Here is a 27013-nt window from a genome sequence, read left to right on the forward strand (position 1 = left end):
TTATTAAATTTTTAATTATTAATTATAATTAATTTAATTATTTAATAAAATAAATTTATAATTTTTTATTATTATTATAATATTATTTTTTATTTCCTTTTTATTTATATATTTTATAACTTTTAATTTTTAAATAATAAATTTTTTAATATTTTTAAAATTTTTTATTATAAATATTTATTTTTATTAAATTTTTTATTTAATTTAACATTTATAAATAAATTTAAATTTATTAAATATTATAATAAAATTAAATATAATATTTTTAATATAAAAAACGTTAAAATAAATTTTAAAATAATAAAAAATTAATTTATTAATTAAATTAAAACTTTATTTTATTTTAAAATTTTAAAAAACCGTTTAAAAATTAAAAAAAAAGTTAATTTATATATTAAATTAAATATTAATTTAAATAATAAAACCATTTTAATATGTTAAATTTAATCGTTAAATATAATATATTAAATTAAAAAATATAATTTAAATAAATTTCCGTTTATTAAATTAATTATAAAAATTATTTTTAAAACTTTTATTAAAATTAAATTAAAATTAATTTTATAAAATAAATATATTAAATTATTAAAAATTTAATTAAAAAAAGTTAAATTTAAATAACATTATAAAATCTTTAATTTTAATTAAAAATTTTTAAATATAAATAAAATTTTTAATAATAATATTAATTTAATTTTTTAATTAATAATAAAATTTAATTTAATTATAAATAAAATAATTATAATTATAAATAATAATTTAAAAAAAAAAAAAAAATAAAGAAAAAAATAAAATAAATTTAATTATTTTATTACTTTTTATAATAAAATTTAAAAGGTTTATTAAACCTTTAAATAAATATATAATTTAATTAATTAAATTTTTATTAAATATAATTATTTTTATATTTTTATAATTTTATATGATTTAATTATAATTTTATATAATAAATGATTTTTAATAAAAAAAGGGTGGCTTAATGTGGGTTTAATTAACAAGTGGATTACGCATGGTATATTAAACGTTAAATTTAATAAAGGTTATTTAATTTTTAAAGCGGCGAACATATAGTACAACTTCTCGATTTGCAAGAAAATAAGTATTTAACTTAAACGAACGTTATTTAACTAGGTAGTGTCAGGATTCTAGATGAGACATCTAGGAAAAAGAACATGTATGTATATACAAACCGTAAGCTCACCAGATAGATTAGAGTTCCTTGCGGAACAACGAAGTTGTTTCCATACTGTTTAGTTCAACCTCGTGACAGGTAGGTACCTATCCAGTTATGAAATAAAATAAGCAGCAGGTCCAAAAACCAGTGTCAGCCAATATTCCGTTGACCTTTTAATCTGTTCAATATCAAAACCTCCGTCTCCTTCATTCCATTTTTCTAGGCCGTACACCTGCCACTGAAGCAATATCCACAGTTCTCTCCGCTGGCTTTATTGGTATCAATGCCCCCCGAGCCGTCCCTATTCAATGCACAGCATTTACCACCCCTATTTGTTTTACTATGAAGCTAAAGTTAGTTACTTCTCGCTGCTAGCTTGAATATTTTCTTGCACCCACCAGTTGTGAAAAGAGTTCATCTGTGCAAGGAAACTTCCCGTGCACATTTCTTCTGGTTTTCGGGCCCCAGAGCAGCCTCTCCTTGGTAAAAGTTCTTTGTAATCGCCAATCTCTTGGTTGGGAGTCGTTCTTTGGTTTAAAGATTCATGGTCGAAAGAGATGGCCTGTACAGACCCTATGGCTGCACACAGGATAACGAATGAGAATCGCATAGTGATGTAATATTGAAGCCGGTTTTGATTAACCCTAGATCTGTCTGGAAGCTGGATTTTGGAGACATCTGAGACGAGGTTGAGAGGCCTTTTTATATCCAACTATGTAGGCTGGACTGAAGTTGGATATATATCGAACTGGGGGTTAATAGACCTACTTCTCGCGTACTCGGTGCTGTATAATCCTATCAACGTTTAAAGAGTGCTGCTTTAAAGCTTCAGCTTAATATCATATTAAATATATCACATATTAAGTATCACAGCCTGTCAGAATGACTCTTCTCTGTCCTATTAAAATACCGCTGTGGGTCATTATCGAATAAATGGCACATATGTGATGTCAAGTATAGTAATACCAGCTGATGTGGACTACATTCGATCAATATAAATCTACTTAGGTAGGTAGGTATCCGAAGAGCAGGCTTAGCTGAACATCCTAGAGAAGTAAAATAGTAGCTCTACCGAACGGCGCCACCCTTACATACCTAGGTAGCCAAGACTAGGCACTGTCCTACACTCCATGCCTTACTACCTTACGGCAATAAATTGCGATTATGGATACAATTAGTAGGGTGACACGCCAGTCTACTCATTCCAACTACAGCAAACAACTTCTTTCTCTACACCTATCCATCATCCATCATCCCCCTTAAGATTGATTCTTTATCAAAAACTCGGCAGCTACTCCGACCCGGATCCCTAGAAACCCCTTAAAATCTAGACAACTGAATAGTCATGGCGGAAGACAGAATATCCGTCTCTGCCCTTGCCCTCTTAGCTGAACAGGATCCGCAGCAACTCCAGCTTCGTGCTAAGAGCCTTCGAAGCTTGGAGTTTGCTGCCGGCGATTCCACGTATCATGCTGCCTTCCGAGACACCAAGTTTCAGACTCTGGAGCGCCTTGTACTTGATGCGTCGGATCAGAATGAGGAGCATTTGTTGAAGCCCTATCTCCAATATGCTCTGAAAGCTTTCATTTTCTTCGGAGGACCGATTTCTGATCGGTTTTTGGAGACGCTTCAGGTAGGCCCGTCTGTCATCCCGAGTACTTATCAGAGTAGAACCCATGGTGTATTTCCTTGAACTCACCGAGACGAGATCATCTGCTAACGAAGCTCGCACACTAGGAATCTTGTCCACAGCTGGAGGAGCTTCTAATTGACAATCCGCGCAACTTAATATCCCCAGAGGGGTTCCTGAACTTCCTTAAAGGCGCCAATTGTTTGAAGAGATTAACAATCATGTACGGCATGGATCGGGTTGCTAATGACGACGTTTTCGTCGCTCTCGCCACCCGCTCTGATCTGCAGTCGCTCCAATCTCAGCACACGATAACTGCAGAGCTCATATCCTTGGCCGAAAGACAGCAGATCAATCAACATGGTGAAGCGCGGCTATTTCCCCGTCTCGAAAAGCTCGTTTGCACGGCAACTTTTGACGGGTTCGTTCGGCTTCTACCTCACTTACGCCAACTCGCCCACCTAGAGGCTACCATTATAAGTGACGGGGCAAATTCGACCGGATCGCATACCTTACTTCAAGCCATACCCGCCTCCAGTCCACATTTACGTATTCTCAAGCTAGAATGCTCGGTGATGGAGCAAGTGTTTATCAGCCCTAGCGAGCTAGTCCATCTCGCACAAGGACTTCCGCACCTTCAGCAACTAGAAATATCAGGCCGTGTACGAGCTCCCGACCTGGAAAGCGACCACATGTCCCTGATTTCCGAGGCTTTGCCTGACCTCAAAATCCTGCATCTTGCATTCGAGTGCTCGTTGACGGAGGCCGCACTTATCGAACTTGGCCGAAACTGCGGTAGCCATATGGCAGACTGCGAGCTCTGGGGATCTTATGCCTTGCAAAATCTTGAAGGAAGCGGTGTATTCTTTCCTGTGTTGCGGGATCTTGTGCTAGGGAGATTGGTGCCGCCAGCATCCGGCAATGCTAATAGCCAGGCAGTAAATGCTGCCCGGCTGATGAAAGAATTGGCACCTAATCTCAACTCGTTTGACGTGGTGACCGAAGACTCCTTTTCCACTTTAGTGTACGAGTGTTGGACGGGTTAGCTTAATAACTGCCTCTCGATCTAATAAATATATGAGGGGTATAAGGATGTTATATCGTAAAGGATTATTGTATAACACAACTCAGCCTTAATTCCCTCAGTAAAAGTCAGTCTTTTATTACCTATGTTTTTTCCCGCACAACTCCATTATCTTTGCAGTAAACTTAGACCATAGTTCACATAAAATCTTGAACAATATGGTCTAGGTTTACCGAGATAAGCCATGTATTGCGTGGCGCAAGCAAGGGCGGTCAGCCTCCATCTGGTCTAAGGTCACCTGGGTTAACACATATCAAACAACCATGTCAAAACTTATACGTTTATGGTAAAGTTGTAAATTAGATATAATAGCACCAGCATTCCCAACCAGACAAATTCCAAACGCCACGTCTCTTAATCATCAAATCCCAATAGTACAATAATCCCATCCCCAATTAAGCCACATGACACGTGCTCATTCCCCTAACCGATAGCTAACTAACGTCTCAACCCGGTGGCTGGTAGTGCTGAATCCCCGCAACTGCACCCTCTCGCCGTTGACAATCTCCTTGGCGTCGCTGTCGCCCCATTCGACGGGCACGTCGCTATCTGCATCGGCATACACTAGGACGTTGAAAGTGCAGTCGCCGGCCAGCTGAGGTAAAAACGTAACGGAGGCGGTAATCTGGCGGAAGAGGGCGGCAATCTCGGCTTGGATCTCGGCCTCGGTTTTCGAAGAATCGGGAAGGGCCGTGTTGGAGACTGACGGAGGCGCGTCGTTCTCTTGGTTAGGAGATGTCTTAGACTTTTTAGATTTGCCGGTATTGAATATGTGGACGTCGAACTGCCATCGTTCGACGTGCTCGCCCGTGTCTTTGTCGGTGATGACGATGACCAGCTTGCTGATCTTGCCGCGCTGCATCCATTTGTCGAGCTGGGACATGATCTTCTTGATGTACGCCTTGACTTGGTCGTCGGCAGAAACTAGCATGTTCAGACCATATTTTTTGACGCTGTTTCCGTTAGTCTGCGTGACTGATAGAAGCGAGACGGGCTAGGTCGGAGTATTACATACGCTGTGAAATCTTCGGCCGGATAGACGCCTCTTTGAAATCTAGTCTAGGGTTAATAAAAAATTACGGTATCGAATGGAGATAACCTTGTTACGTACAGGATGGTATGAATCGAGTATTGGAACTGGAAGACGGGTTTGTTAGCTCATCTCTGCTTCGTGGGAAAGCCTCTGCGTACGAATTCTGCCACAAGTTTGGCGCTTCCTTTGAGAGCCAATTTATGAACCTTGGATTTGTCCTTGTCCTTTTCCGGCGCGGTCGGTGCCATTGTGATAGATTCTCTGTCGTGCGTGTTACTATTAAGTTTGAACTCGGGTCTAGAGGTTGTAAGCGTTGTGGTTTGTTTACTTTCAGAAACTTTGGCGGGGTGACGAACTACCATAACGTTAATGTAGATAGTGATAAGATAAGAGATTATGTTTATCGATAAGTCCCAACTATCCTTCGAGCTTGGGAATTTTTGCTATGTACATCCCACCAGCCGGGAATAGCTTCATAGGTACCTAATGTTTTTTATCCAAGTACCCCTCTTCCGTGTCATGATCCAAAGTTGACAAGGCCGAGAAAGCTCAATTCGTATGGATGGGTGGTAGATTCAAGTCTCCATTGGAGTTCGTTCTCATGCGATCATGTCTCCGCTCATCTTCCCTTCGCACGGCTTATAACGCCGGCGCCTACTCGCAGCCAACATGGCCTTTTCTGGGCCCTAAGCTACGACTCCAACGGCGGACTGGATTGATAAGACGGCCAACTATCGGCCCAGGCACGTATAATACCCTACAACGATATAGTAGTTCGAAAGCAGGAGTAGTGGGCGATCTCGAGCGCCGCATCGCTGCGATTCCTATCGAGCGCTTTCGAAACTTTTGCATCGTGGCGCATATCGACCATGGGAAATCTACTCTATCAGACAGGCTACTCGAAATCACGGGCACTATATCGTCATCTAATACAAACCGCCAGATCCTCGATACTCTCGAAGTTGAGCGCGAGAGAGGCATCACCGTTAAAGCTCAAACTTGCACCATGATCTACAATCATCGTGGCCTCGATTACCTGCTGCATCTCGTCGACACGCCCGGTCACGTCGACTTCCGCGCCGAAGTCACAAGGTCGTACGCGAGCTGCGGAGGCGCTATTCTGTTGGTCGACGCGAGCCAAGGAGTACAAGCCCAGACCGTCGCCAACTTTTATCTCGCCTTTGCCGAGGGCCTCAAGATCCTACCGGTTATCAACAAGATCGACATGGTTGCCGCAGACGTTCCAAGAGTGCTGGAACAACTCGAATCCACTTTTGAGTTAGATTCCAGCAAGGCCATCGGAGTAAGCGCAAAGACCGGCCTCAACGTCAAGGAGTTACTACCGGCAGTCGTAGAGAACGTCCCGGCGCCTACAGGTGACGAATCTAAACCGCTAAGGATGCTGCTAGTGGATTCGTGGTACGACAGCTTTCGTGGCGTTATATGTCTAGTCCGGCTTTTCGACGGGACCGTGAGGGCCGGGGATAATCTCGTGAGTTTTGCGACGGGGAACAAATATACCATCGGCGAGGTCGGTATTCGATATCCTACACAGGTTCCTCAGACGGTCCTGCGCGCAGGTCAGGTCGGCTACGTCTTTTTTAATCCGGGCATGAAGAAAATCCAGGATGCCAAAATCGGCGATACGTTCACCACCGTTGGCTCAGAAGACATTGTCGAACCGTATCCAGGTTTCGAGGAGCCCAAACCTATGGTCTTCGTCGCCGCTTTTCCTACGGACCCTGCCGACTACAGCCGCCTAGCAGACAGTATCGGCCAGCTCGTGCTGAACGACCGCAGCGTGACCCTCTTCAAAGATCACTCCGAGGCGCTTGGGGCGGGGTGGCGGATCGGCTTTCTCGGTAGTCTACACTGTTCCGTATTTCAGGACCGCCTCCGCCAAGAGCACGGCGCAAGCATTATTATCACGGAGCCTGCCGTACAGACCAAAGTTATGTGGCGGGACGGCACGGAGACAGTCCTTCAGAGCCCCACGGACTTCCCGGATCCCGACGACGGGCGCACCCGTGGCGCCACCTTTTACGAACCTTACGTGCTAGCAACCCTGACGGTCCCAGAAGAATATCTTGGCCGCGCTATAGAACTATGCGAAGCCAACCGCGGCGAGCAGGAGAGCATCGAGTTCTTTCACGGTATGCAGGTCATCCTAAAGTACCGCATCCCTACGGCGCAGTTAGTAGACGATTTATTCGGCAAGCTTAAGGGCGCAACTAAAGGCTACGCGACTCTAGATTACGAGGACGCCGGATGGCGCGAGAGCAAGTTAGTCAAGTTGCAGCTATTAGTTAATAAGCAGCCGGTGGACGCTATCTCGCGGGTGGTGCACCTATCTCAGGTAGAACGGCTAGGCAGGGCGTGGGTGACAAAGTTCAAGGAGCACGTGCAGCGACAAATGTTTGAGGTCGTGATACAGGCGGCGGTCGGCAAGAAGATCATCGCTCGAGAGACGCTCAAGCCCTTCCGTAAGGATGTGCTCGCCAAGTTACACGCCAGTGACATTACCCGTCGCAGGAAACTCCTGGAGAAGCAGAAAGAAGGTCGCAAGAGGCTACGCTCGGTCGGCAACGTCGTCATCGAACAGGAGGCGTTTCAGAGGTTCCTGGCTAAGTAGGTTTCCAGATTTATATTTCCTAGATATATTTATGTCAATACGCCATGCTCTATATCTCTTCAGCAACCGATTGTTAGCTGCGAAGGGCATCAGTATCTTCGTAGTATATGTACTATAACCCATATGTATTAATATATAAAGGTTAGTGCCCTTAGATAGAGGGTCTAGACGCAGCCCAGTCGAGATATATACACTTATCTACCATTCTTATGCATCAATCCTATGTTTTGCTACCAAAATTCCCGCCCCTTCTGGTTCTTCGTTGCGAATATCATCGGATTCGTGATAGATATAAAGTTCCTTAGCGTTGGTAGTATTACAATATATCCTATAGATACCTCTAGTCCAAATAAAGGTAAACTAAGGATTCTGAAATCATAAATAGCTGATCAGTAGGTTGTGAAAGCCTCGTATCAGAGATCGAGCACTATGTCATCCGCGCTATAGGTCCTGATCGGCAAATAAATCACGGGCGATAGTAAAGACGTGTATCGGTGACTGGTTACTTTGGCAAAAGCGGCACTAAATAGGAAAAAGCTCGTATTTCTTCAGGAAGTCATATGGTGCCATTACGCAGATGTGACTGAGTCCAAATCGATATAAAGAGAGCAAGCCTGCCGCGAAACGTCACCCATTGCCCTCATCACACCAGTACATACAATCTCGTAAGGCAATTTACAGTTCCTAAAACGGCAGAAGACTTAATCGTCATGTTCTTCAATACCTTGACCATACTTGCCGCTTCGGCATCACTTGCGTCAGCAAAGCCTCTGCTGAGCCGCCAGAAGGGCACCGCCAATGAGGTCTATCGTCAAACATACAACATCCTAACTGATGCTAGCTCGCCCCTTAGCCCGTACGGCATCACGATGCGCTACCCACACGATATAGACAAAGCTGTTGGGCTCGGTATTGATATAGGAATTGGCACATCAGGCATCACGCTGACCAACCCCTTATCCAATGGTGGAACTGTCGGTTCCCAGCAGTCGACTCCCAGCCTGCAAGCAGAACATCCCGTATTACCAACTAGAACCGGAGTTTGTGGTAGGAAAAGCATTCCGCGATCAAGACGTGCCTGATGGCTGCGTGTGGATTAAGTTTCTGCCGCAATGCGCTGAGCTACTCGAGTTGCCGGCGGGAAGCCTAGCCACGCACGAATTCGCCAACAGGGCAAGGTGTTTTTAACACCCCGCCAACATTTATTGGACCAAATACTCGGAATTGAGGTACTGTAGATAGGGGGAAGCTAAGCTTTATCTGAGGGAAGACGTTTCGAGGAAGCACAGGAATACATAAGAGCATTAGATAGCAAGCTTGGTTTGTACACATGCCATTAATTACGTGCTGTAGAGGAGATTGATATTAGTTCATTGTAATACAGTTCTTGTTTCCAGAATTCCCACGACTAGTAGACTGAGTACAAACCGGAAGAGTATTCACGAGTCACGTTGTATCCCTACCGCAGCGTACCAAAATCACAACATGGGCTCCCGTATCATAAAGCTTTTCCTCCGTGTGCCAATCATATGGTACGAATTACTCAACTTCGAGCTACAACCCCCACAAGCCATCAAGGTTCGCTGACGTCCCTGCATGAACATTACCATCAAGGTCCTCCATACGGAAGCCCTACATTACCAATCCTTCATAACATGAAAGTGACAACCTTCTTCGAGGTATACGCCGGGGCGACTAGGAGACAAAATGTACATAGGAAAAGAGGTATAATCTGGAGAGACGTTCCTTGCGATACATGTAGATTGTCTCCAAAATGCCAACAAGGTTCTTCTACGAGCTATCCCATCAGTTCAGAAAAGGCAATAACACTCGAATAATCGCGTATAATAGATCAATAGATGTATTATCGGTTTGCCCTAGCCCTCCTGTATTCTCGCGAGTACGGATTGCAAATTACGATATAAATGATCTGGCCCCTTGGAGGCAGAGAGATTCGCGAGATCCCAAACCTTGACATTTATCCTACCTTACAAAACTCTCTATAAACGCCCCTATACGCACCGCGTATAAAATCCGGTGTAATGGCTCCCGCGCTCCTCGTTGATACCCCCAATAAGACCGAAAGGCGGCTCCCAGTTACCCTTCTTAGCGGATTTCTCGGGTCGGGCAAAACAACCCTTCTAGAAAATATTTTGACATCTCCCGAACATGGCCTCCGGATAGGTGTCATAGTCAACGATGTTGGCGCGCTAAATATCGACGCGGCCTTACTCACCTCGCACGATGTCACTCGTAAGGAAGAGCAAGTAGTGGCCATGCAGAACGGCTGCATCTGCTGTACCTTACGCGGTGACTTGCTCGAAGAGGTTGCGAGGTTTGCGGAAGAGAAGCAGGTCGAGTATCTCGTCATCGAGAGTTCTGGAGTTAGCGAACCAATGCAAGTCGCCGAGACGTTTTCAGAGGAGTAGGTGCAATATACTATTTGTAACCTCGACGAAGCTTTAGTTATATTAACCGAGTGTATCAGGTTTGCCGACATGCATGTTGCCGCGGGGTACGACCTCGAGGCAGAGGAGCAAGGGAATAAAGGGAATAATAAAAACCTCGCCAAAATCCTAAAATCCGGCGGGCTCTCCAAGGTAGCGCGTCTCGACACTTGCGTCACGCTCGTGGACGCCGTAAATTTCATGCAAGACTTTGCGACGGCTGATTTCTTAGTGGACCGCCGAACTGATGTCCCGCAGGAGGACGATAGGAACATTTCAGATTTGCAGGTTGATCAGGTAGAATTCGCGGACATCGTGATAGTCAACAAGTGCGACCTAGTTACTAAGGACGAAGCGAATCGGATTAAAGGGGTTGTTAAAAAGCTTAACCCTAGCGCCAAGGTGTTTTCGACTGTCAAATGCCGACTGGATCTAGGTGAGATATTGGATACTCGCTCATTCTCGTACGAAAAGGCGGCCCTCAGCGCCGGATGGCTGAAGAGTCTGAATGAAGAGATCAGCCCTGAGACGGAGGAATACGGGATAGGCACATTCGTCTATCGAGCCCGCCGCCCCTTCCACCCGGCGCGGCTCTGGGATATGATCAAGTCGGTCTTCGTCGTTATTCAGACGGAGTACCAGATGGAAGAAGACATGGATATCGACGAGACAGATGGTGCTGGAGAAGACGAGGACGCGGACGAGGATGAGGACGAAGAGACTGACGAAGACATCGATATGGAGGACGAACAACCTCAACTTGACCCTAAAGCACGATTGGCTTCGAAAATGGCAGACGATACTTTCGGGCCGCTGCTGCGCTCAAAGGGGTTTCTGTGGTTAGCAACTAGGCCTAGGATGGTAAGTTCCCTGGCGATCCGCTGAGACTCCCACGTTAACGTAGTTATCACCCAGTATGGCGAATGGTCGCAAGCAGGTGTAATGCTGACCATATCGGGACAAGACCGCTGGCGCTGCGAGATTCCGGAGGATGAATGGCCCTCAGATCCAGAGGCGAGAAAAGCGATAACCCGCGACTTCGACGGAAAGTGGGGAGATCGGCGACAGGAACTTGTCTTTATCGGCCAGCAGATGAAGAACGGTGGCGAGAAGCGCTTGCGAAAGGCTCTCGACGCCTGTCTCTTAGACGATGAAGAGTTCCGCAATTGGGAGGCCGCGATGGAGTCTGATGATATCCAGGAGAGGTTGGACGAACTATTCGAGGACGGATTCGAAGATTGGCTCGAGATTGGCCACGAGGGACATGACCATAGTAACGGTCATGGCCACGGAGACCATGACCACTGAGACTGGCTCGATATGGTATACATTTGCGTGGTCAGCATCAATATTTGTGGGAAACCAATTAATTATCAATATAATTATAGATCGAAGATGTAAGTCAATCTGCAGTACCTCCCTGATGGAAGTTATTGTGCACTGTAATCATCCACCAAGACCTGCTGTAAAGAAATAATAGCTACAAAGTGATATAGTGGCTGGCAACGGTCAAAATTCCCTGTAATGCTTTTGGTATTATACAACTGGGAAATACACTTAGAGAATAAAGGTATCCTTTAATCGAGGTATCTCATCTAAAACCCCAGCGTTCTTTGTTTAGTACTAGGTATTCGACCATTCCACTTGCGTACCTAGACAACCTCAAATTAACAGCTAACTGTACGCATGATACTGGCGCCATTTTACCCCAATCGCAGGCAAAATATCAGCAAAGATCACAAGTCTGCATTCGCTATATCTACGAACTAGAAAAGTAGCGCGTGAGGTACGAGATTCTCCGCCGTCATATCCTCGAGCTGCTTGATAACCCACTCCTGACCCCGCGGACTCGCGTTTAATAAGCTACCAACGTCGACTTCTGTACTCCCCTCGGAGTATGCTTGGAGATACTGTGCGACTGTTGACTTTATCGAAGCGACATCTCTCTCTTCATTGTCCGGAGTCAACCTACTCGCGTTGCGGTAATACACCTCTGCGTTCTTGGCATTCTGAGAGGCTGTATTTGCGGCTGTCTGGTACGACGTCGGCGGGAAGGCCATAGTGTAAAGATATAAGGACGCGTCGCCGCGAAGGAGATGCGTAGTAGCTAAGTCCTCCTGAGGGATCCCTCGTATGGCCGACGCAGATTTCAGACTTGCTATGCTAGCCGTGAGAACATTCCACCGCAATGTCGACTGCGACTGGGCATCACCGTTGTCGGAATCTGTTAGTGCCGAGTTGAGCGCTAGAAGAGAGCGAGCTTTTGCTATATGGCCTTCTGCAGACTTCTCAAGCTGAAGTTCCGCATTTGCGAAAACCGAATTTAGTTCTCGACCGTAAATTTCGGCGTCGATCTTCCCGCATCTGTAACCCGCTTCTAGCATCACCGAAGCAAGATTGGCTCTCGCTAGGGCGACTTCTTGTAACCTGTCGTGCTGTTCACGCGAGATGACTTGTACCTTTTCAACTAGGCCCGACGAAATTTCCTCGACCCAGGCGAGCGTATTTGTGGGAGCAGCTTCGAGCGAGGTGCTCAGAATACTACAGAAAGTGGTGATGGTAGCCAGCTGAGCGAGAAGTGTATCAATAAGCGTGTCGCTAGTGACCGGCTCAACTACGTTGAACCATTCTTCGTCTTCCTCGGCGCTACCAGACGAGCCATTTCCTGATCCGGAAGCCGGTACGGCCTTGTGACTCGCGTCTTCTCCTTGCTCGTTAGCAAAGCGTTCCTGCTCGAGGAATTCCTGGTATTTTCGCTCCTGCAAGCTGAGACACGCGCTTTGCAGGTCGAGCGCTTCTCGGAGCGCCTTCAAAGCTTCAGCCTCGGTTCCAGCAGAATCGTCATCCTCATCAGTGGCGATCAACTCAGCGATAGCCGTAAGAACTTGAGACGTATTAAAGAGTGCGTCTGGATTTTCTGGGTCCAACTTTAACGTGTACCGATGCGACGCTAACGCCTCGTCCAATACGCCTCTTAAGGGCTGCTGCAACTGCTCAACAAGAATAGGATGCGTAGCAATCTCCAGCTGTACCCGGGCCCTGTGGAAGTTATTAGTAGATACTCTATTAGGGAGAAGATATATCGTGCAAGAGAATTCAAAGATGATGCCGCTATCGCACTTCAAATGAATGGAACTGGCATATAAAAAAGGCTCGTCTAGAAAAGAATCCTTACTTGTTATACGCAAGGTCGATGCTCTGAGGGAACTTGCGAAGCCCTTGGTCGTAGACGTCAATAGCCCGCTGAAAGAATCTCATAGACTTGGTAGCATCTCCCGCACGCCATTTTCCAGCGGCTTCTTCAAAATCGACACCGGCAGCTTGGAAGTCGTCTGCCGTATCCAGCTTCTGCTCTTTCTTTGGCTTCGCTTTTGATTGCTTCGTAAATGATTTTGGTTTCGGCATCTTAACAGATATGAAGGCAGTTATCGGCTTCTACGATGTATGGCTCCACTGATTGGATGTTGATTTTTCGGGGAGAATTTTTTTTAATTCGGGGACGGGGTACGTAGATTCGGAGGCCGTGTTATGGCTAAAAACCCCCGCACCGTACGCGGAACGGCCCGTCTATCTGACGCTACTAGTATATTTCAGTTGTTCAAAGGTCCGGTCGTGCGCAATATCTACTAGGGAGAAATTAATTATAGATAAGTAATTATGTAGAGGACATCTATTGTAATATTAGCATGTGATACACATCATCTAGCAACGGGATTGATCAGGGCCGTGTTGTACGCTACATACCTCCTATGTTGCCATTTTTGTTTAATCAACGAAGGTTAGTCTATTAAACACTACGCGAGCATAATAATAATAATACCATTGTTATAAGAGCTACTAACCTACTTCAGGCTTATCCGTTGATAGAGTTTTACCCTAAACTCTTCAGCAATTCTGAGACGCGACGGAGATAGGATTCATGATGATAGTATTGCGACCTGGACTATTCGTAGGGTCGTCTTGGAGGAACTTGACTATTATTGTTAACACGACCTAAGAGATACGATTGAGTGAGTATAAATAGTCCAAGCTACTAGAGGACGTGGTTAACCATTAGCGATTAAACATAAGCTTATGATAAATGAATCTTATTCATCACCTCCAGATACCTTCCTGATGTATACCTATTCTAAAACCCCTATAACCGCGTCAAAACATTGCGCGTAAACGTTAAATACCTACGCTTAAACGATCCTTCCACGTCATCAATATCTGACAATTATTGAACCTTGGACACGAGGCTGACGACACCAAGAACTTCACGTGCGCTAGGCTTTGACTTAGCTGACTTCATAGCAGCAATTAAGCTATTCGAGATGAGATTACAAGCTTCAAGTAAATACCACGGGAAGATAATGAGCACGGCTTTGGCTACTCACTTATGATGGAAATATCAGATAGGAATAGAGATAGTGTCACATAGAAGGCGTAATTGCTACTTAGCAATTACGGCGTCGTTTTTGAGATACAGAGGTAGGTAGGTAGTCAACGAATATCGCATGCCTTAAAACTGATGGTTCGTATAGTTCTCTTTACTACCAACCCTGCACGACCAGCTGAGCGTTTCATGATGAACTCCTCTAAGCTTTTTAGAACATAAAATTATAACAGGAAAGCTAAAAAAAAAAGAATTCTCATACCAAGTCCTACTAGAGATCGCGCAGGTCCCTAATTTCAGACCGTCGTGTCTCTTTCATCCAATAATAAACTGATTATCGCACTCCACATTAACTAAAGCTGCATTTAGTTTCCTATTTAAGGTCTGAATCCCATAATCTATCTGTTGCCGGGCTGAGCCAAGCCTCATTGGGTGGCGTCAGCTACATTCGCATGACCTTACATTGACCGGTATCCCATCTCAGGGGCTCTCTGCCCATTTCGAGCCGCATCAACGGCTGGTGAAACCATAGTAATGAACACAGGGCAGGATAGGATATTTCGCCAAAGGCAAAGACTTAAATAGATGGATACCCGTGAACGATTTTCAGGTCTTGGAAGATATCTAACCTCGTCAACTTTCTCGCTTACTTGTTTCTTACCTACTCCATATCATCAATATCTATTCGGGTTTATTGAATTGATTCGCACAAGAATGAAGGTCGTTACTACAATCGTCGCTACGCTATCATCAGCCGGCTTTGTCCGCGCTCATGTCGCGGCGTTTACAAAGGGCATGTACTGTCTGGTAAGCATTCTCTTCGTCGCCAATCGTTGTTCGATAATAACCTCGCTAGAACGGTACGGAACCTGGAGTGGAAGATTTAAACACCAACACAGTTGTAAACCCCCTTTTCCAACTCCCGAAGAACCAGTGGTGGATGCAACACGATCGCGGCTGCGACTCGGATCAGTTCCGTCCTTCCCCCGGCGATTTTCTGGAGCTCCCGGCCGGCGGATCCTTTACCATCGAGTTGGCCCACAACCGCGCCCAAACCACCCTCTCTTACGACGGGAAATTTACGTCGGAGTGGCCGGACGGAAAGGAGCACCCCGAAGACTGGCACAGCCCAAACAACAGAGACTGCCTCCTCGCTAACCCGGATGGTTTGGGGGGCGCAATGCATACACACAACGAATCGACCGCCGCCGGCACCGCTTTCGCTATCTCCTATAACTCGGATATCTCCAAGGTGACGATGGAGAACTTGGCGGTGTTTACCGTCCTAGAGCAGTGCGTATATCTCCGTAACTAGACAACTACAAATTGACGCAATAACTAACAGCGGTGATAGCACACCATGGAAACGTCTAGCCACATACCAAGTGCCTCGCGACCTGCCATCATGCCCCGAAGACGGCTGCTACTGCGCGTGGCTGTGGATCCCAGACGGATGTAAGCCAAAAACCTTCGCTTTTCATTTATCCAAGTACTGTGTACTGACTTCTTACTACTAAGGCGGTGAACCAAACATGTACATGCAAAACTTTAAGTGCCGCGTTACCGGCTCTAATTCTACGAGAACTGTTGCTCCCGCTAAAGCACCAGTATACTGCGGTGACGGAAATGCCCCCTGTGTTTCCGGAGCAAAGCAGATGATTGCTTGGAACCGTGCGTATATTCCTTCGTCCCTACTGTTTCTCTCCTGTTAACATGGCATGCAGAGGCTGAAGGGAATAACGTGGAGACACCTGCCGGCGTGTCTCCAGGTTACAACCAGAAGATGGGTTGGCAGCCTGGTGCGCAGAACGACATTTTCCAGTGAGCATAGAAGTTCGATCCTTTACTTACTCGAAAGGAGATCGTAATAAGTCTTGGATTCCACGGTTTTTGTATTATATATAGATAAGGTACTTTGGCTAGCCGTAGCATATTCTTCCTTATTGGTTTATTGGTTTATTGGTTTATTTCTACTGTATATTTTATTCTTTTTATTTAAAAGTATATAGTCGACCAATCACTTATATACATGTCAGGACTCTGTTAGACAACTGTTATGTATAAAATACGCCTTCATCCTCACTTATGCTATAATTTTACAGATTCAAATCATCAAAAGGCCGTGAACTTAAGAGGCTCATTTGTAACTATGGGGAAGTTAGATCGCTACCATCCCCCTTTTACATAGCTCTCAGAGTTTCACATTTACATGACTCACTTCGGGCGGCGAGTTGTATAGTTTGTATAAGCATCCCTCATTGTACTTGACCAGGCATGCTCTTTGCTATGCAATGTCCACCTCGAATTCCCTCTTACGGGCCTACTGAAATACCCTGCCATACACCGGGATTCTTCTTCAAATCTTACGATCTAGAGACCGCAAGGAATAAGATTCAAAATACTGCAGCATCTATGTGGCATTTGGGAGGTAGCTGTGCAAGTACGTGCTCCCACGATTAACTGGCCAAACCCCTGTATTTATAACATTCGGTAGCTCAGATGTTGCATCTCGAGCCGCTCAGCTAATCATTCTTATCGAAGTTCTACCTAGGCATATTAACGGCGTCAATACACCACCTTTCTTAAAGCATTCCCCGACGCCGGCTTTTGTGATGAATGGTTCCATAGTCTACGAGCAACGCTCCGATCCCTATTCAGGGCAGTAGAATGGGCTTCAGGAGGCTACTCTAAGATAATACCGCTTAACCGTGTGCATATTTATATCGGAGAATCTAACATTTGTCAAATTCACTAAGCGCAATTAATATTCAATGCCAACTATGGATCGGGGAACAGTAGGTGTATCGAGGAAAGCTTATAGAATCTAGTTGTATTCTCGTGACAGCAACACTTTTGATGCTTAAATAACCTAGAAACTAGGAGTTGCTATGTGTGCGATCGTGAACCATTATTTACTATTGTCACAACAATGGCAACATTACTGAAACTGGGTTGATGATGTAAGTTGTGCTCACCTATCATCTTCACTTGTAATCAACTAATCAGACCCTACAAAGTTGTTACCAAGACATATTAGGATTGGTCCATTCCCATGGTTGGGGCTCTAAACGGAAACTTGTTAGGCTACCTACTGGATAGTAGATATAATCTATATCGTTGTTTGCGCCAGCGATAAATAGATAGACTAACTAGTCAGATGACGACGTATGGTCGGTACAAGGTCTATTAGACGATTCCCGAATTGATACGCTTTTGGCAATGGCCAATCCATCAAAGGCAGCTCAGCCGCCAGGTAGCCCTAAACTATCTATGCCGGTTCGGCTTCGTACCTCGTCTGTCACGCGTGTGTTCCTCGAAATCTAAAAAAGCCATGCGTGGCTTCTAACAGCTATGTATGTATGCCCTGGTCATCCATGAACACCATCCTTTGGGTTACCTGGCTCCAAAGCCCGCTCAGCTTCATTGAACGCCTATTAATTTACGCGATTGAAAAAGTAGACGTATGCCGTCTTCTTCATCTCTTCTACGTCGCCTGCTTCCACTACCTTCTCGTCGTTGAAGAGCACCCACTTCGGCGTTGTCGTGTCGAGTAGCTTGCGGATGAACGCTACATAATGTCTACAGTTGTGTTAGTGTTATGCTCCGTACGTTTGGTAAAAATTCGGTACAACTTACCCCGAATGGATGCTGGTTCCCTTATGGCATACGATGCTCTGTAGTTGGAACCTCGCCGGAACATCAGCGCTACCTGCGGGGACGGCCTCTTTTGAGGACGGTACGGTCTCGTCACCAAAGTCACCTTGGTCGTCTGGGTGGCTAAACAACCATTCGACTGCGCGTTCTACGTCGCCGCTGGTCTCCTTTAAGGCTTTGCGGGCTTGTGGCGCGCCGAATCCCATAGAACCTAGCATCTCGATCTTCTCAGGATCCGCCGCGGCATTGCTTCCGGCACCAGCAGATGTGACGACTAGAGGCTCGTCGATGTCGGCATCTTCCATGTGACCAAACAACCACTCCATCGCCGCATTAGCATCCGAGTTACCGGTTGCATGAAGCGCCTTTTCGCATCGATTCCGGGGGAACCCCATCGCCATGAGCCCGTCCAGCGCGGCTTCGTTAGGCGCAAAAGCCGGAGCGGCAGAGGCTTCCTCTTCCGGCAGCGATTCTTCGGAAGGCTGGAGCCCAGAGGAGATATATTCGTCGAGTAGGAAGGGCTCGTCTCCCACTATTACAGGGACGTCGACTTTACGGGGCACCCAATTCTCTATCGTCATCTTCCGCGCGTTGACGACGAGGGTAGTTGGTAAGGTCTTGAATAGGGATCTCTTCGTGAATCCGTCTTTGCTCCCACATGACGCGCATGTCAGCTCCACCACTTCCATGGCGGTAAAGTTGTCGAGACATTGCTTAAGTGTAACCGGCTTGTAGCGATCTCCTTCGCCTTCCACGGCTGGTAGCTTCTCCAGGGGCACGTCGATAAAGATACCGTCCTGTTCGTTGCTAGTGTAGCGGACCTTCTTGCAGCTCATACACTGCAGTCGCTGCTCGAGAACAAATCTAAACGACTGGGTAGGATCCTTTAGGGGCGCCGAGTGTTGAGATCTGGTGATAAATTTGACCAGGTGCTGTAAAAGTTCGAAGGCATCCTGTTGACGCATCGTTGAAAATTCGGCGTGTCCGCGGCCGATAAGGTGCTTTAGCATGCTAGGCGACAGACCTTTCTGGTGCGGGATCTCGGGGGAATGCTCGGAGGCTACGACGTCGGAGTCCGGCTTCGAGTAGCGACCTGATAATAGGCCGTCTCCTAATTTGCGTAGCTGCGTTTCGAGATCTTGAGCTGGGTCGGGTACGATGGGTAGGTCAACTTCGGGAATATTGTACCGCTCTTGAAATGCAGGCAAGTCGAATAGGCACTGAAGTATGCTTGCGAGGTAGCAGCTGTTGCCGAGATTCTTTAGTCCGGTTAGGCCAGGTCCGAACAGTGGTTTAAGTTCTTTTCCGTCTTCGGTGGTCATGGAGAATTCCCATCGTAGATTTTGCTCGATCTGCATCTCGGTCAAGCTCTTCTCCGTCTTGACCTGGTCGGAGACGATAATGCCCCAGTGCGCCATATGGGCTGCGAGGTCGTTGTCCACGCGTTCCTCGTCGCATTGGTAGCAGTATACGTCTGCTGTGCCTTCCGGGCTGATAGATCCTAGCTTGACAGCGACCGCGTGTCTCGACTCGGTAGCGTGTGCCAGCCCGTGGGAGTTTCCTCCGACGCCGCCAAACTGAGCACGACCGCAGCCTAGGTTACCACACTCCAGACACAGCCATAGATTCTCTTTTAGATCGCACTTAGAACAGTGACCCAGGTCGCTCTGGAGCTTTCGGCTTTCGTGTTGCTGTAGAAGGAGGATATGCTCGCAAGATGTCAGTTCCTGTTCCCAAGCCTTGACCTCCTCCTGCCGTGAGAAAGTATTCGCCTTGAGGATCCCGTCGACGATAGGTGCGAGTTTCGGGCTGGTCTTGTCAAGCTCGGTGGAGCATTCGTGGCACTTGACCGCGGTCGTGATATCGTAGCGGTCGGCTTCAGTCTCGGCCGCGATCGCCAGCTTGGTTATCTTTGTGGGAGGCTCGTCTTTTACGACTCGTTTGCGAGTTCGACGGATGTTTAGAGCGAGCGGGTGACTACGGGTGACGTGGTGAAGTTTGGAATGGGTTCGAACGCCTAGACATCCTCCGTTAAAACACTGCAGACAGACATCGAGGCCTTGAGCGTCATCCTAAGCGTGTAAGCATAATCTTCCGATGGTAAGGCTGGCTAGCGAATTCTGGTGCTATCTCTAGAAACTTACGATAGAATCGAAGCATTGGGTGCAGTCTTCGCGATAGACCGACTGAGCTGGGGTTGGGGGATGTAAAGCTGCAATATAAGGCGGGCACGTAAGTTACGAGTGAGCAAGAGATTTATTCTGTTCCCGCCAAAACTTACAAATTGAATCGAGATGTGGACATGCCATTTTGAAGGACGAGGAAGAGGACGGTAAAGGTGTTCAGGTTAGAAGAGTGCTGAAATGACAAAGTTGTATACCGGAAGACGGACGTAGAGAACTGAGATGACTGAGAGTAATTGCGGCAGAGATACGGATGAAAACCCAGAATGTTCCCAGCGAGGCCACGAATGATGTTTATTTGCTACTAAAATTCCAAACGTGAAGCGTGAAGCGTGGAAGCTATGCACCTCATGTAGGTACCTAATGTATTATTGTACAAGGAGCTTCACGTCGGCGGGGCTAAGGCTTCGTTGATGGAGGGGTACAAGCATAATCTGCAGTACAAGGTCAGCTTGCCCCACGCTACTAATTACCTAAGTATGTGGTACAATATGTACGTAACACAGCTGCTTTGCCAGTTGACAACAGGAGACAGGCCTAGAAAGTTCGGTCGAAATTATCGGGCTTGGACCATGCCTGTGCAGCTGCAAGAACGGATCTGATAAGGTGGAAAAGTGGAGATAGCTACGACCGACCCCCCTCCTTGCAATACTTACAATCTCCGAGGCTTATGATTTCATCGCTAATTTGCAGTTTTATGATTCGCCACAAAACCAAAGTTCCATTTTAATACCGAGATCGCCGACAAAGACCGCTTCACTTTTTGGGGGGGAAGGGTTACGCTTTACCTCATCATCTCCGATTCATAACCCCCAACCTACAAATTTCTACGTCTTCGCTTCCACCTCATCCGCAATATAGTCCTTTCACAATCGCCATCACTTGTTCAACCAGAAACGTATCAAACAAAATTCCATTTCTATTGGCATTAATCCATCTCGACCACATTACGACTTGCATATTTCATATCTCAAAATGCTTGCACGGACGCTAGCAACCGCTGCTCGACGAGTCGTCGCATCAGCAGCTCCTCGCGTTGCCACCCGCCAGACTCTCAACCCGGCCGCCAGCATTGCGCGCCGATCATACCACGAGAAAGTTTTGGACCACTACAGCCGACCGCGCAACGTAGGCTCTATGCTCAAGTCTGATGTCGACGTCGGTACCGGCCTAGTCGGCGCCCCAGCATGTGGCGACGTCATGAAACTTCAAATTCGGGTCGATCCGAAGAGCAACACCATATCCGACGTAAAGTTCAAGACTTTTGGATGCGGCAGCGCTATCGCAAGTTCGAGCTACCTAACAGAGCTGGTGAGAGGTATGACCCTCGAGGAGGCAGGCCGTATCAAGAATACCGAGATTGCCCAGGAGCTTTGCCTACCACCTGTCAAACGTAAGTTTTGATACCTATATACCTTATATTTTACGTTGCAACGAAATAGTTGATATAGTACTAACGCTTTGGTAGTTCATTGTTCCATGTTAGCCGAGGATGCCATCAAATCTGCTATCTCCGACTACTACGGCAAGAACCCTCATGCCAAGCCAACAAACCTTGCTGGTACTGGCGCAAAGATGCCCAGTATTAGTGAGGCCGCGACGGCAACTGCTTAATGATGAACACACGGAACCGAACGTGAAGGATTCATTCGTTACTTGCATGGGATACGGAGTTTAGATGGGGAATTAAAAGTCGCGGCTTTGATACGCAGTCCAAACGGGGATACCGGTATGTGACTGCTTATGATAATTTGATATCGCTGTGCGTTGTTCCGTTGTGAGGGATTTTTGATGTTACGGCTATTTTTTAACTCAGGCCGAAGTTGAATGCGATGAACTTTGATCTCCTCAGTAATCGAGTTATCAAGCTTAGGTTTTCGAGCACTCATTAAGAGATGTACAATAGTCCTCGCTCGGAATAAAATCGTAAAACCTCGTGGCTATTTAATTTTTTATTAATGTTTAGTGAGGTGCATGGCTGTAGCATTTACTATGTTGTAAGTTAGGCGTCAGGATCCAAAGGAATTAGGGTATTCCCATTCTCAATCGACCTTTATGCAATGAATAACTACCTCCTACTCGAGTCACGATGAGAGCATGTCTGAACTCCGCGACTTAATTGCTACATATAGCTGTCGAAAATAATATCGTGAAGTCCATAAGCTGGTGTTATTAAGCATTACTAAGCCACCTATACCTGGGCTGTACCTAAAGCGTACGGAATAGCCGCTAATATTTTTGCGTTATCAAACGTTATCAAAAGCTTATCTTATCAGATTCAGGGTCCTCGATTGATTTTTCTTAGTTCACCTCGATATTCGCAAAGTTCTTTTATTTGTAACGGTGTTTTCGTAACGCCAATTTTATTCTTGGGCGCCGCAACTTACAATTCTATCCTGCTCGAACCGTTTGAAATCTAATTGCGATATCAAAGAGTACTGACCTCACGAAGTTCCATAATCATGTCGAAACATCGTCTTGAGGACGCTGAAGTAGAGGCTACAGCCCTCCCGCGCAAGAAGTCTAAGAAGGACAAGAAGGACAAGAAGGATCGCAAGAAGTCGCAAGAGACCGACTCGGTCACACCAGCGCTAGCAGATTCAGCCACAGAACAAATAATATCAGAGGCTGACGGGGAGAAGACGAAGACGAAGAAAGAAAAGAAGGATAAGAAGAAGGAAAAGAAAGAAAAGAGAAAGGCAGAGAAGAGTAGCAGCGAGGGCGAAGCTATCAATGAGCCAAAGGACGAGAATACAGCTGAGCAAGATGTGGCAAGCGGGTCCCACGACGATGTAGACGCGGGCCGCAAATCTAAAAAGGAGAAGAAAGACAAGAAGAAGAAGCGCAAGACAGAAGATCTAGAGGCCAATGGCGTTGATAGCAATTCCAATGGCTCTACGGAAAGTACTACAAATGGAATCACCAATACTTCGACCACTTCTGGTACATCGCAGACGTACGAGCAGAACGCCGCGCTCTCTGCCGTGCCCGAGTCTGATATCGCGGCCTTCCTTAGCACTCATCAGATTACTGTCACCGACCCGCTCTCTGACAAACCTTTCCGACCCATCATCGAATTCTCTCACTTGCCCTCCTCTGCTCTAATCGCCAAAAACCCATTTTCATCTTTCAAAGCTCCGACACCTATCCAAGCCGCCTCTTGGCCTTTCGGGCTCTCGGGTCGCGACATCGTCGGCGTGGCAGAAACAGGATCGGGCAAGACTATCGCTTTCGGCCTACCTCTCATCTCCGCCGTGCTAGGAATGCCCAAGTCCAAGGGCAGTGGTAAAATACGCGCTGTCGTAGTGTCCCCCACGCGTGAGTTGGCAATGCAGACCAATGAGCAGCTAGCAAGGCTCGGTGATCTCGTCGGCTTGAAGACAGTTTGTATATACGGTGGCGCGTCCAAGGATGATCAGAGAGTACTACTACGGAAGGCGGACGTCGTAGTCGCGACTCCTGGTCGGTTAAAGGACTTCCTCGAAGAGGGTTCCGCCAAGCTCGATGGAGCTAAATTCGTCGTACTAGACGAAGCCGACCGCATGCTAGATAAAGGGTTCGAAGACGACATTAAGAGGATCATTGGGTGTACGCCTAGGAAAGAAGATCGCCAGACACTCATGTTCACGGCAACGTGGCCGCAGAGTGTGCAGGCTCTCGCATCCACCTTTATGGTATCACCAGTCAAGATCCAGATAGGCGGAAACGCGAGTGGCGACCTGCAAGCAAACATAAGGATCGAGCAGCGTGTCGAAGTCGTAGATCCCCGGGGCAAGGAAACCAGGCTATTGCAGCTGCTCAAGGCGCAGCCCAGGAACGAGCGAGTCTTAGTGTTTTGCTTATACAAGAAGGAGGCCACTCGGGTCGAAGGATTCCTACAGCAGCGCGGCATCAAGGTTGTTGGCATACACGGTGATCTCAAACAAGAGCAGAGGACGCGAAGTCTCGAGGCCTTCAAGACGGGACAGACCCCTGTTCTGGTTGCCACGGATGTTGCCGCCCGCGGTCTGGACATTCCCGAAGTGAAGCTGGTGATCAATGTCACGGTATGATGCACCATATTTTCTATCGATATCTTATAGTTTCGTATGCATCTAGTATGCTAACCTGCGAGCGCGGATTCTAGTTCCCTCTTACCATCGAAGATTACGTCCACCGTATCGGGCGTACTGGGCGAGCTGGCAAAACCGGACTGGCCATCACGCTCTTCACCGAACACGACAAGGCACATTCGGGAGAGTAAGTCCAATAGATTATCGCATCCGAGGCATCGATTCACACTAACATTTCCTCTAGGCTTATCAATATACTCAAGGCCGCCGGACAACAGGTGCCGGAGGACCTCCTCAAATTCGGGACAACTGTCAAGAAGAAGGCGCATAGCACGTACGGCGCCTTCTATAAGGACGTCGACATGACGAAGAAGGGTACGAAGATCACATTTGATTAAACTAATCAAGGGCTGCGGAATTGGTGTCTATAGATTAAGCTATGTCTATACCCATGGTAGATGTTACCTTGACGCTTCGCCACGACCACGGAGGGAACTATAGCAGTCTAGCAAGTACTTGCGTTCGGTATAGGCACTGGTTGATCAGTTAGAGATTTTTATAAACGTGTAGGATGGCTAGAAAGTAGTTAAGATACTTACATGATGATTACAAAGGGCACAGCTCTAGTTACAACCGTAATTAGATCTACAAATACGTATGGCGATGTGCTACCGATAGAAATGCCGGCTCTCGTCAGGGAAGCCCAGAACGCCGCAGCAGCGACAGTCGTAAGGGCCAGATTACTTGGAAGAATACTGCTCCAGCTGAAGTCGGTTTCGTTAGCACGAAAATACCGCGTGATAAAAGTTCCGCTCCAGATGATACGACATAGCATATTGATGCCATTCGCATACACGAGACCGGCAGCGCCCAAGTCCAAAACTCGGAGCGAGACGAATCCGGCGATGCCAAATGCTACACTGAAGACGCCCATCCACAAGCTCTGGCGGTGCACCTCGGATTCTGTGGCGATCGACGATACGAACGCTTCCGCGACGCCGTTGACAGCCAAAAGTGGGATATATAAGCAATACCGCGCCAACACTGCTCCGGCTCCGCTGGCGGACCATTTGGTGCCCGCAACAATCTGAACCAGCAAAGGCGCAGCGTAGGGCCCTACGGTAACAACTACCATACTTAGGAGAACGTAGAACTTCAAGAGCGCCTGTAGATCCGAACGCGCCTTGGCAACAACTTGCTTTCCGGGGGAGCTCTTTGCAGAAGAGAGTAGCTTGCTGAAATAGTTGCGACTGCTCTCCTCGATAGGCTGGAAGACTAAGCGCGCAAGCAGGCTCCCGTAGTTGTTGGCGAGGGCATAAACGCCTTGGGATCTCGAGTCGGAGAGTATAGAAACTAGAAACGTATCGCCCTGGGTAAGGAGGTGCTTTACAAACGATTGAGCCGTCAAGCTATATGCGAGTTGTAGGGTCGGCCTATAAAAGTATCCGAGCACATAATCAGTGTCGAGAGCCCGCGCCGTCTCTATTTTCTTGTTAGTCCCTTTCTGCGATGGAGCACTTGTCCTTAGGAAAAGGGAAAAACCCTCGGCAGACGCCAATTGTGCGCCATACCACGCGTAAACAGCGAGGAGTCCCGTGCTATAGGCTAGCTGTCCGAGGGCAAATGGTAAGACGCCAATCTCTAAACCCTTCTTCCAAGCCCAATTAGCCGCCCCGAAGGTTACGAGACATCGAAAGAATGTGGCGACAGATTCAGCTGCGGCACGAGGTCCAAAGCGTAATCGATATTGCAATATCACGAAGGCGGGCTCGGAGAGTAACTCGACGATAGCCGCTACAGCGTATATACGAAGGGCGACGTCGAGGTAAGGGGTAGCAGCGGTAGCAGCGTCGACGTAGCTAAGGTAGGCCCAGCCCAATCCTCCGGAAGCTCCTAGACCTAACAGCAGAGATATATGCGCAATGTTCACGACAGATTGGCTGTCTCTCGCATTCTCGACTAGGGACCGGCCATCACCAGAACGCGAAGTAGACGGGCTCTCCTGGCGCTGGATAGCTACGCGCAAACTTTCGCGGGCGAAGAATAGGACAGATAAGTAGTATACTTCGAGCTGTGTTGAAACTCCTAGGAGCTGAGCGGTTAGGAAGCGAAGCAGCAGCTGGTTGGCTACGAAGGTGATGGCGCGCGACGCGATCTGGAGGACTATGAGCAGGGATGCGCCATGAACGGCAGAACCTTGCTTCGGAATGGGATTGGTGTGCAGCTTTTTGTCATCGGCATCCTTCGAGGCGTCTAGTTGGTCGATCATGGTTGTGCCGCATCCAAGGGTTCAATGTTCCATTTCGGCACGATTTTGGCACGCGACGGAAATGATAACAAGTTTCGGTTTCAACGATAGGTACGGTCCGGCTTTCGCGATTACCTAACTTCTCAGGGTCCGGGCGCCGATGGAGCCGCTACAGCTGCTACCATCTAGGTTAGCGCCCTGAGTTCAAGGTTGCGCCGATATTACCTAAGTTAGATGGTACCTAAGGTACCGATAGGCACCGGAGTTACATCGCGCAAAATAAAATGAGTTTTTTCTTCCTTTTTTTTTTTCAACGTGCAGTTCTTCCATTTTCTTCTCGAAAAAAACCCCGTGGGGGTTATTATCAAGAAACACCCCATATTATAACATAATTCTTGTTAGATACAGATTTACGATCGAACTACTGCGTATACTAATTGAGAAGGACCGATGACAATTTTGACCGCTCGACACTTGATACCGCAATAGAATAATATC

At 46.9% G+C, this 27013-nt stretch overlaps 11 protein-coding genes across 11 annotated transcripts; 7 read left to right on the top strand and 4 right to left on the bottom strand.

Annotated features, from left to right (window-relative positions):
* Positions 1–2519: 2519 nt before the first annotated feature.
* On the top strand, positions 2520–3850 carry F5Y00DRAFT_263966 (uncharacterized protein; the record flags this gene model as incomplete). The annotated part of the gene is made up of 2 exons (XM_048011582.1): positions 2520–2807; positions 2912–3850. 2 exons carry the CDS (start codon positions 2520–2522, stop codon positions 3848–3850), a joined length of 1227 nt encoding a protein of 408 aa, XP_047862873.1.
* Positions 3851–4168: 318 nt separating this feature from the next.
* On the bottom strand, positions 4169–5236 carry F5Y00DRAFT_242429 (DNA-binding protein). Its single transcript, XM_048008512.1, has 4 exons — positions 5080–5236; positions 5000–5025; positions 4904–4942; positions 4169–4841 (listed from the first exon to the last, which is right to left on the bottom strand). The coding sequence occupies exons 1-4, from the start codon at positions 5167–5169 to the stop codon at positions 4304–4306; spliced, it is 693 nt and encodes a 230-aa protein (XP_047862874.1). The 5' UTR covers positions 5170–5236; the 3' UTR covers positions 4169–4303.
* A 145-nt stretch (positions 5237–5381) lies between these two features.
* Positions 5382–7802, top strand: F5Y00DRAFT_242431 (GTP-binding protein lepa). Its single transcript, XM_048008513.1, has one exon. It carries the CDS (start codon positions 5484–5486, stop codon positions 7551–7553), a length of 2070 nt encoding a protein of 689 aa, XP_047862875.1. The 5' UTR covers positions 5382–5483; the 3' UTR covers positions 7554–7802.
* A 461-nt stretch (positions 7803–8263) lies between these two features.
* F5Y00DRAFT_271448 (uncharacterized protein) lies at positions 8264–8760 on the top strand (the record flags this gene model as incomplete). Its single annotated transcript, XM_048012798.1, has 1 exon — positions 8264–8760. The coding sequence occupies one exon, from the start codon at positions 8264–8266 to the stop codon at positions 8633–8635; it is 372 nt and encodes a 123-aa protein (XP_047862876.1). The 3' UTR covers positions 8636–8760.
* A 659-nt stretch (positions 8761–9419) lies between these two features.
* On the top strand, positions 9420–11472 carry F5Y00DRAFT_126543 (putative cobalamin synthesis protein). Its single transcript, XM_048004132.1, has 3 exons — positions 9420–9978; positions 10042–10861; positions 10916–11472. The coding sequence occupies exons 1-3, from the start codon at positions 9596–9598 to the stop codon at positions 11306–11308; spliced, it is 1596 nt and encodes a 531-aa protein (XP_047862877.1). The 5' UTR covers positions 9420–9595; the 3' UTR covers positions 11309–11472.
* Positions 11473–11499: 27 nt separating this feature from the next.
* F5Y00DRAFT_242436 (uncharacterized protein) lies at positions 11500–13618 on the bottom strand. The gene is made up of 2 exons (XM_048008514.1): positions 13176–13618; positions 11500–13039 (listed from the first exon to the last, which is right to left on the bottom strand). The coding sequence occupies exons 1-2, from the start codon at positions 13403–13405 to the stop codon at positions 11767–11769; spliced, it is 1503 nt and encodes a 500-aa protein (XP_047862878.1). The 5' UTR covers positions 13406–13618; the 3' UTR covers positions 11500–11766.
* Positions 13619–15004: 1386 nt separating this feature from the next.
* F5Y00DRAFT_242438 (uncharacterized protein) lies at positions 15005–16308 on the top strand. The gene is made up of 5 exons (XM_048008515.1): positions 15005–15185; positions 15235–15671; positions 15733–15833; positions 15897–16049; positions 16103–16308. Exons 1-5 carry the CDS (start codon positions 15093–15095, stop codon positions 16201–16203), a joined length of 885 nt encoding a protein of 294 aa, XP_047862879.1. The 5' UTR covers positions 15005–15092; the 3' UTR covers positions 16204–16308.
* A 1017-nt stretch (positions 16309–17325) lies between these two features.
* Positions 17326–20484, bottom strand: F5Y00DRAFT_126566 (ubiquitinyl hydrolase). The gene is made up of 4 exons (XM_048004133.1): positions 20314–20484; positions 20177–20244; positions 18015–20104; positions 17326–17957 (listed from the first exon to the last, which is right to left on the bottom strand). Exons 1-4 carry the CDS (start codon positions 20339–20341, stop codon positions 17813–17815), a joined length of 2331 nt encoding a protein of 776 aa, XP_047862880.1. The 5' UTR covers positions 20342–20484; the 3' UTR covers positions 17326–17812.
* A 513-nt stretch (positions 20485–20997) lies between these two features.
* Positions 20998–22319, top strand: F5Y00DRAFT_242442 (FeS cluster assembly scaffold IscU). The gene is made up of 2 exons (XM_048008516.1): positions 20998–21608; positions 21684–22319. The coding sequence occupies exons 1-2, from the start codon at positions 21191–21193 to the stop codon at positions 21827–21829; spliced, it is 564 nt and encodes a 187-aa protein (XP_047862881.1). The 5' UTR covers positions 20998–21190; the 3' UTR covers positions 21830–22319.
* Positions 22320–22536: 217 nt separating this feature from the next.
* Positions 22537–24865, top strand: F5Y00DRAFT_242443 (DEAD-domain-containing protein). The gene is made up of 3 exons (XM_048008517.1): positions 22537–24261; positions 24342–24454; positions 24512–24865. The coding sequence occupies exons 1-3, from the start codon at positions 22678–22680 to the stop codon at positions 24663–24665; spliced, it is 1851 nt and encodes a 616-aa protein (XP_047862882.1). The 5' UTR covers positions 22537–22677; the 3' UTR covers positions 24666–24865.
* On the bottom strand, positions 24729–26536 carry F5Y00DRAFT_263976 (Rft-1-domain-containing protein; the record flags this gene model as incomplete). Its single annotated transcript, XM_048011583.1, has 2 exons — positions 24729–24801; positions 24867–26536. The coding sequence occupies 2 exons, from the start codon at positions 26534–26536 to the stop codon at positions 24729–24731; spliced, it is 1743 nt and encodes a 580-aa protein (XP_047862883.1).
* Between the last annotated feature and the right edge of the window lie 477 nt (positions 26537–27013).

The sequence above is a fragment of the Daldinia vernicosa genome (genome assembly GCF_022497035.1).
Source record: "Daldinia vernicosa strain CBS 139.73 unplaced genomic scaffold F5Y00scaffold_38, whole genome shotgun sequence".
NCBI classification, from domain to species: Eukaryota; Fungi; Ascomycota; class Sordariomycetes; order Xylariales; family Hypoxylaceae; genus Daldinia; species Daldinia vernicosa.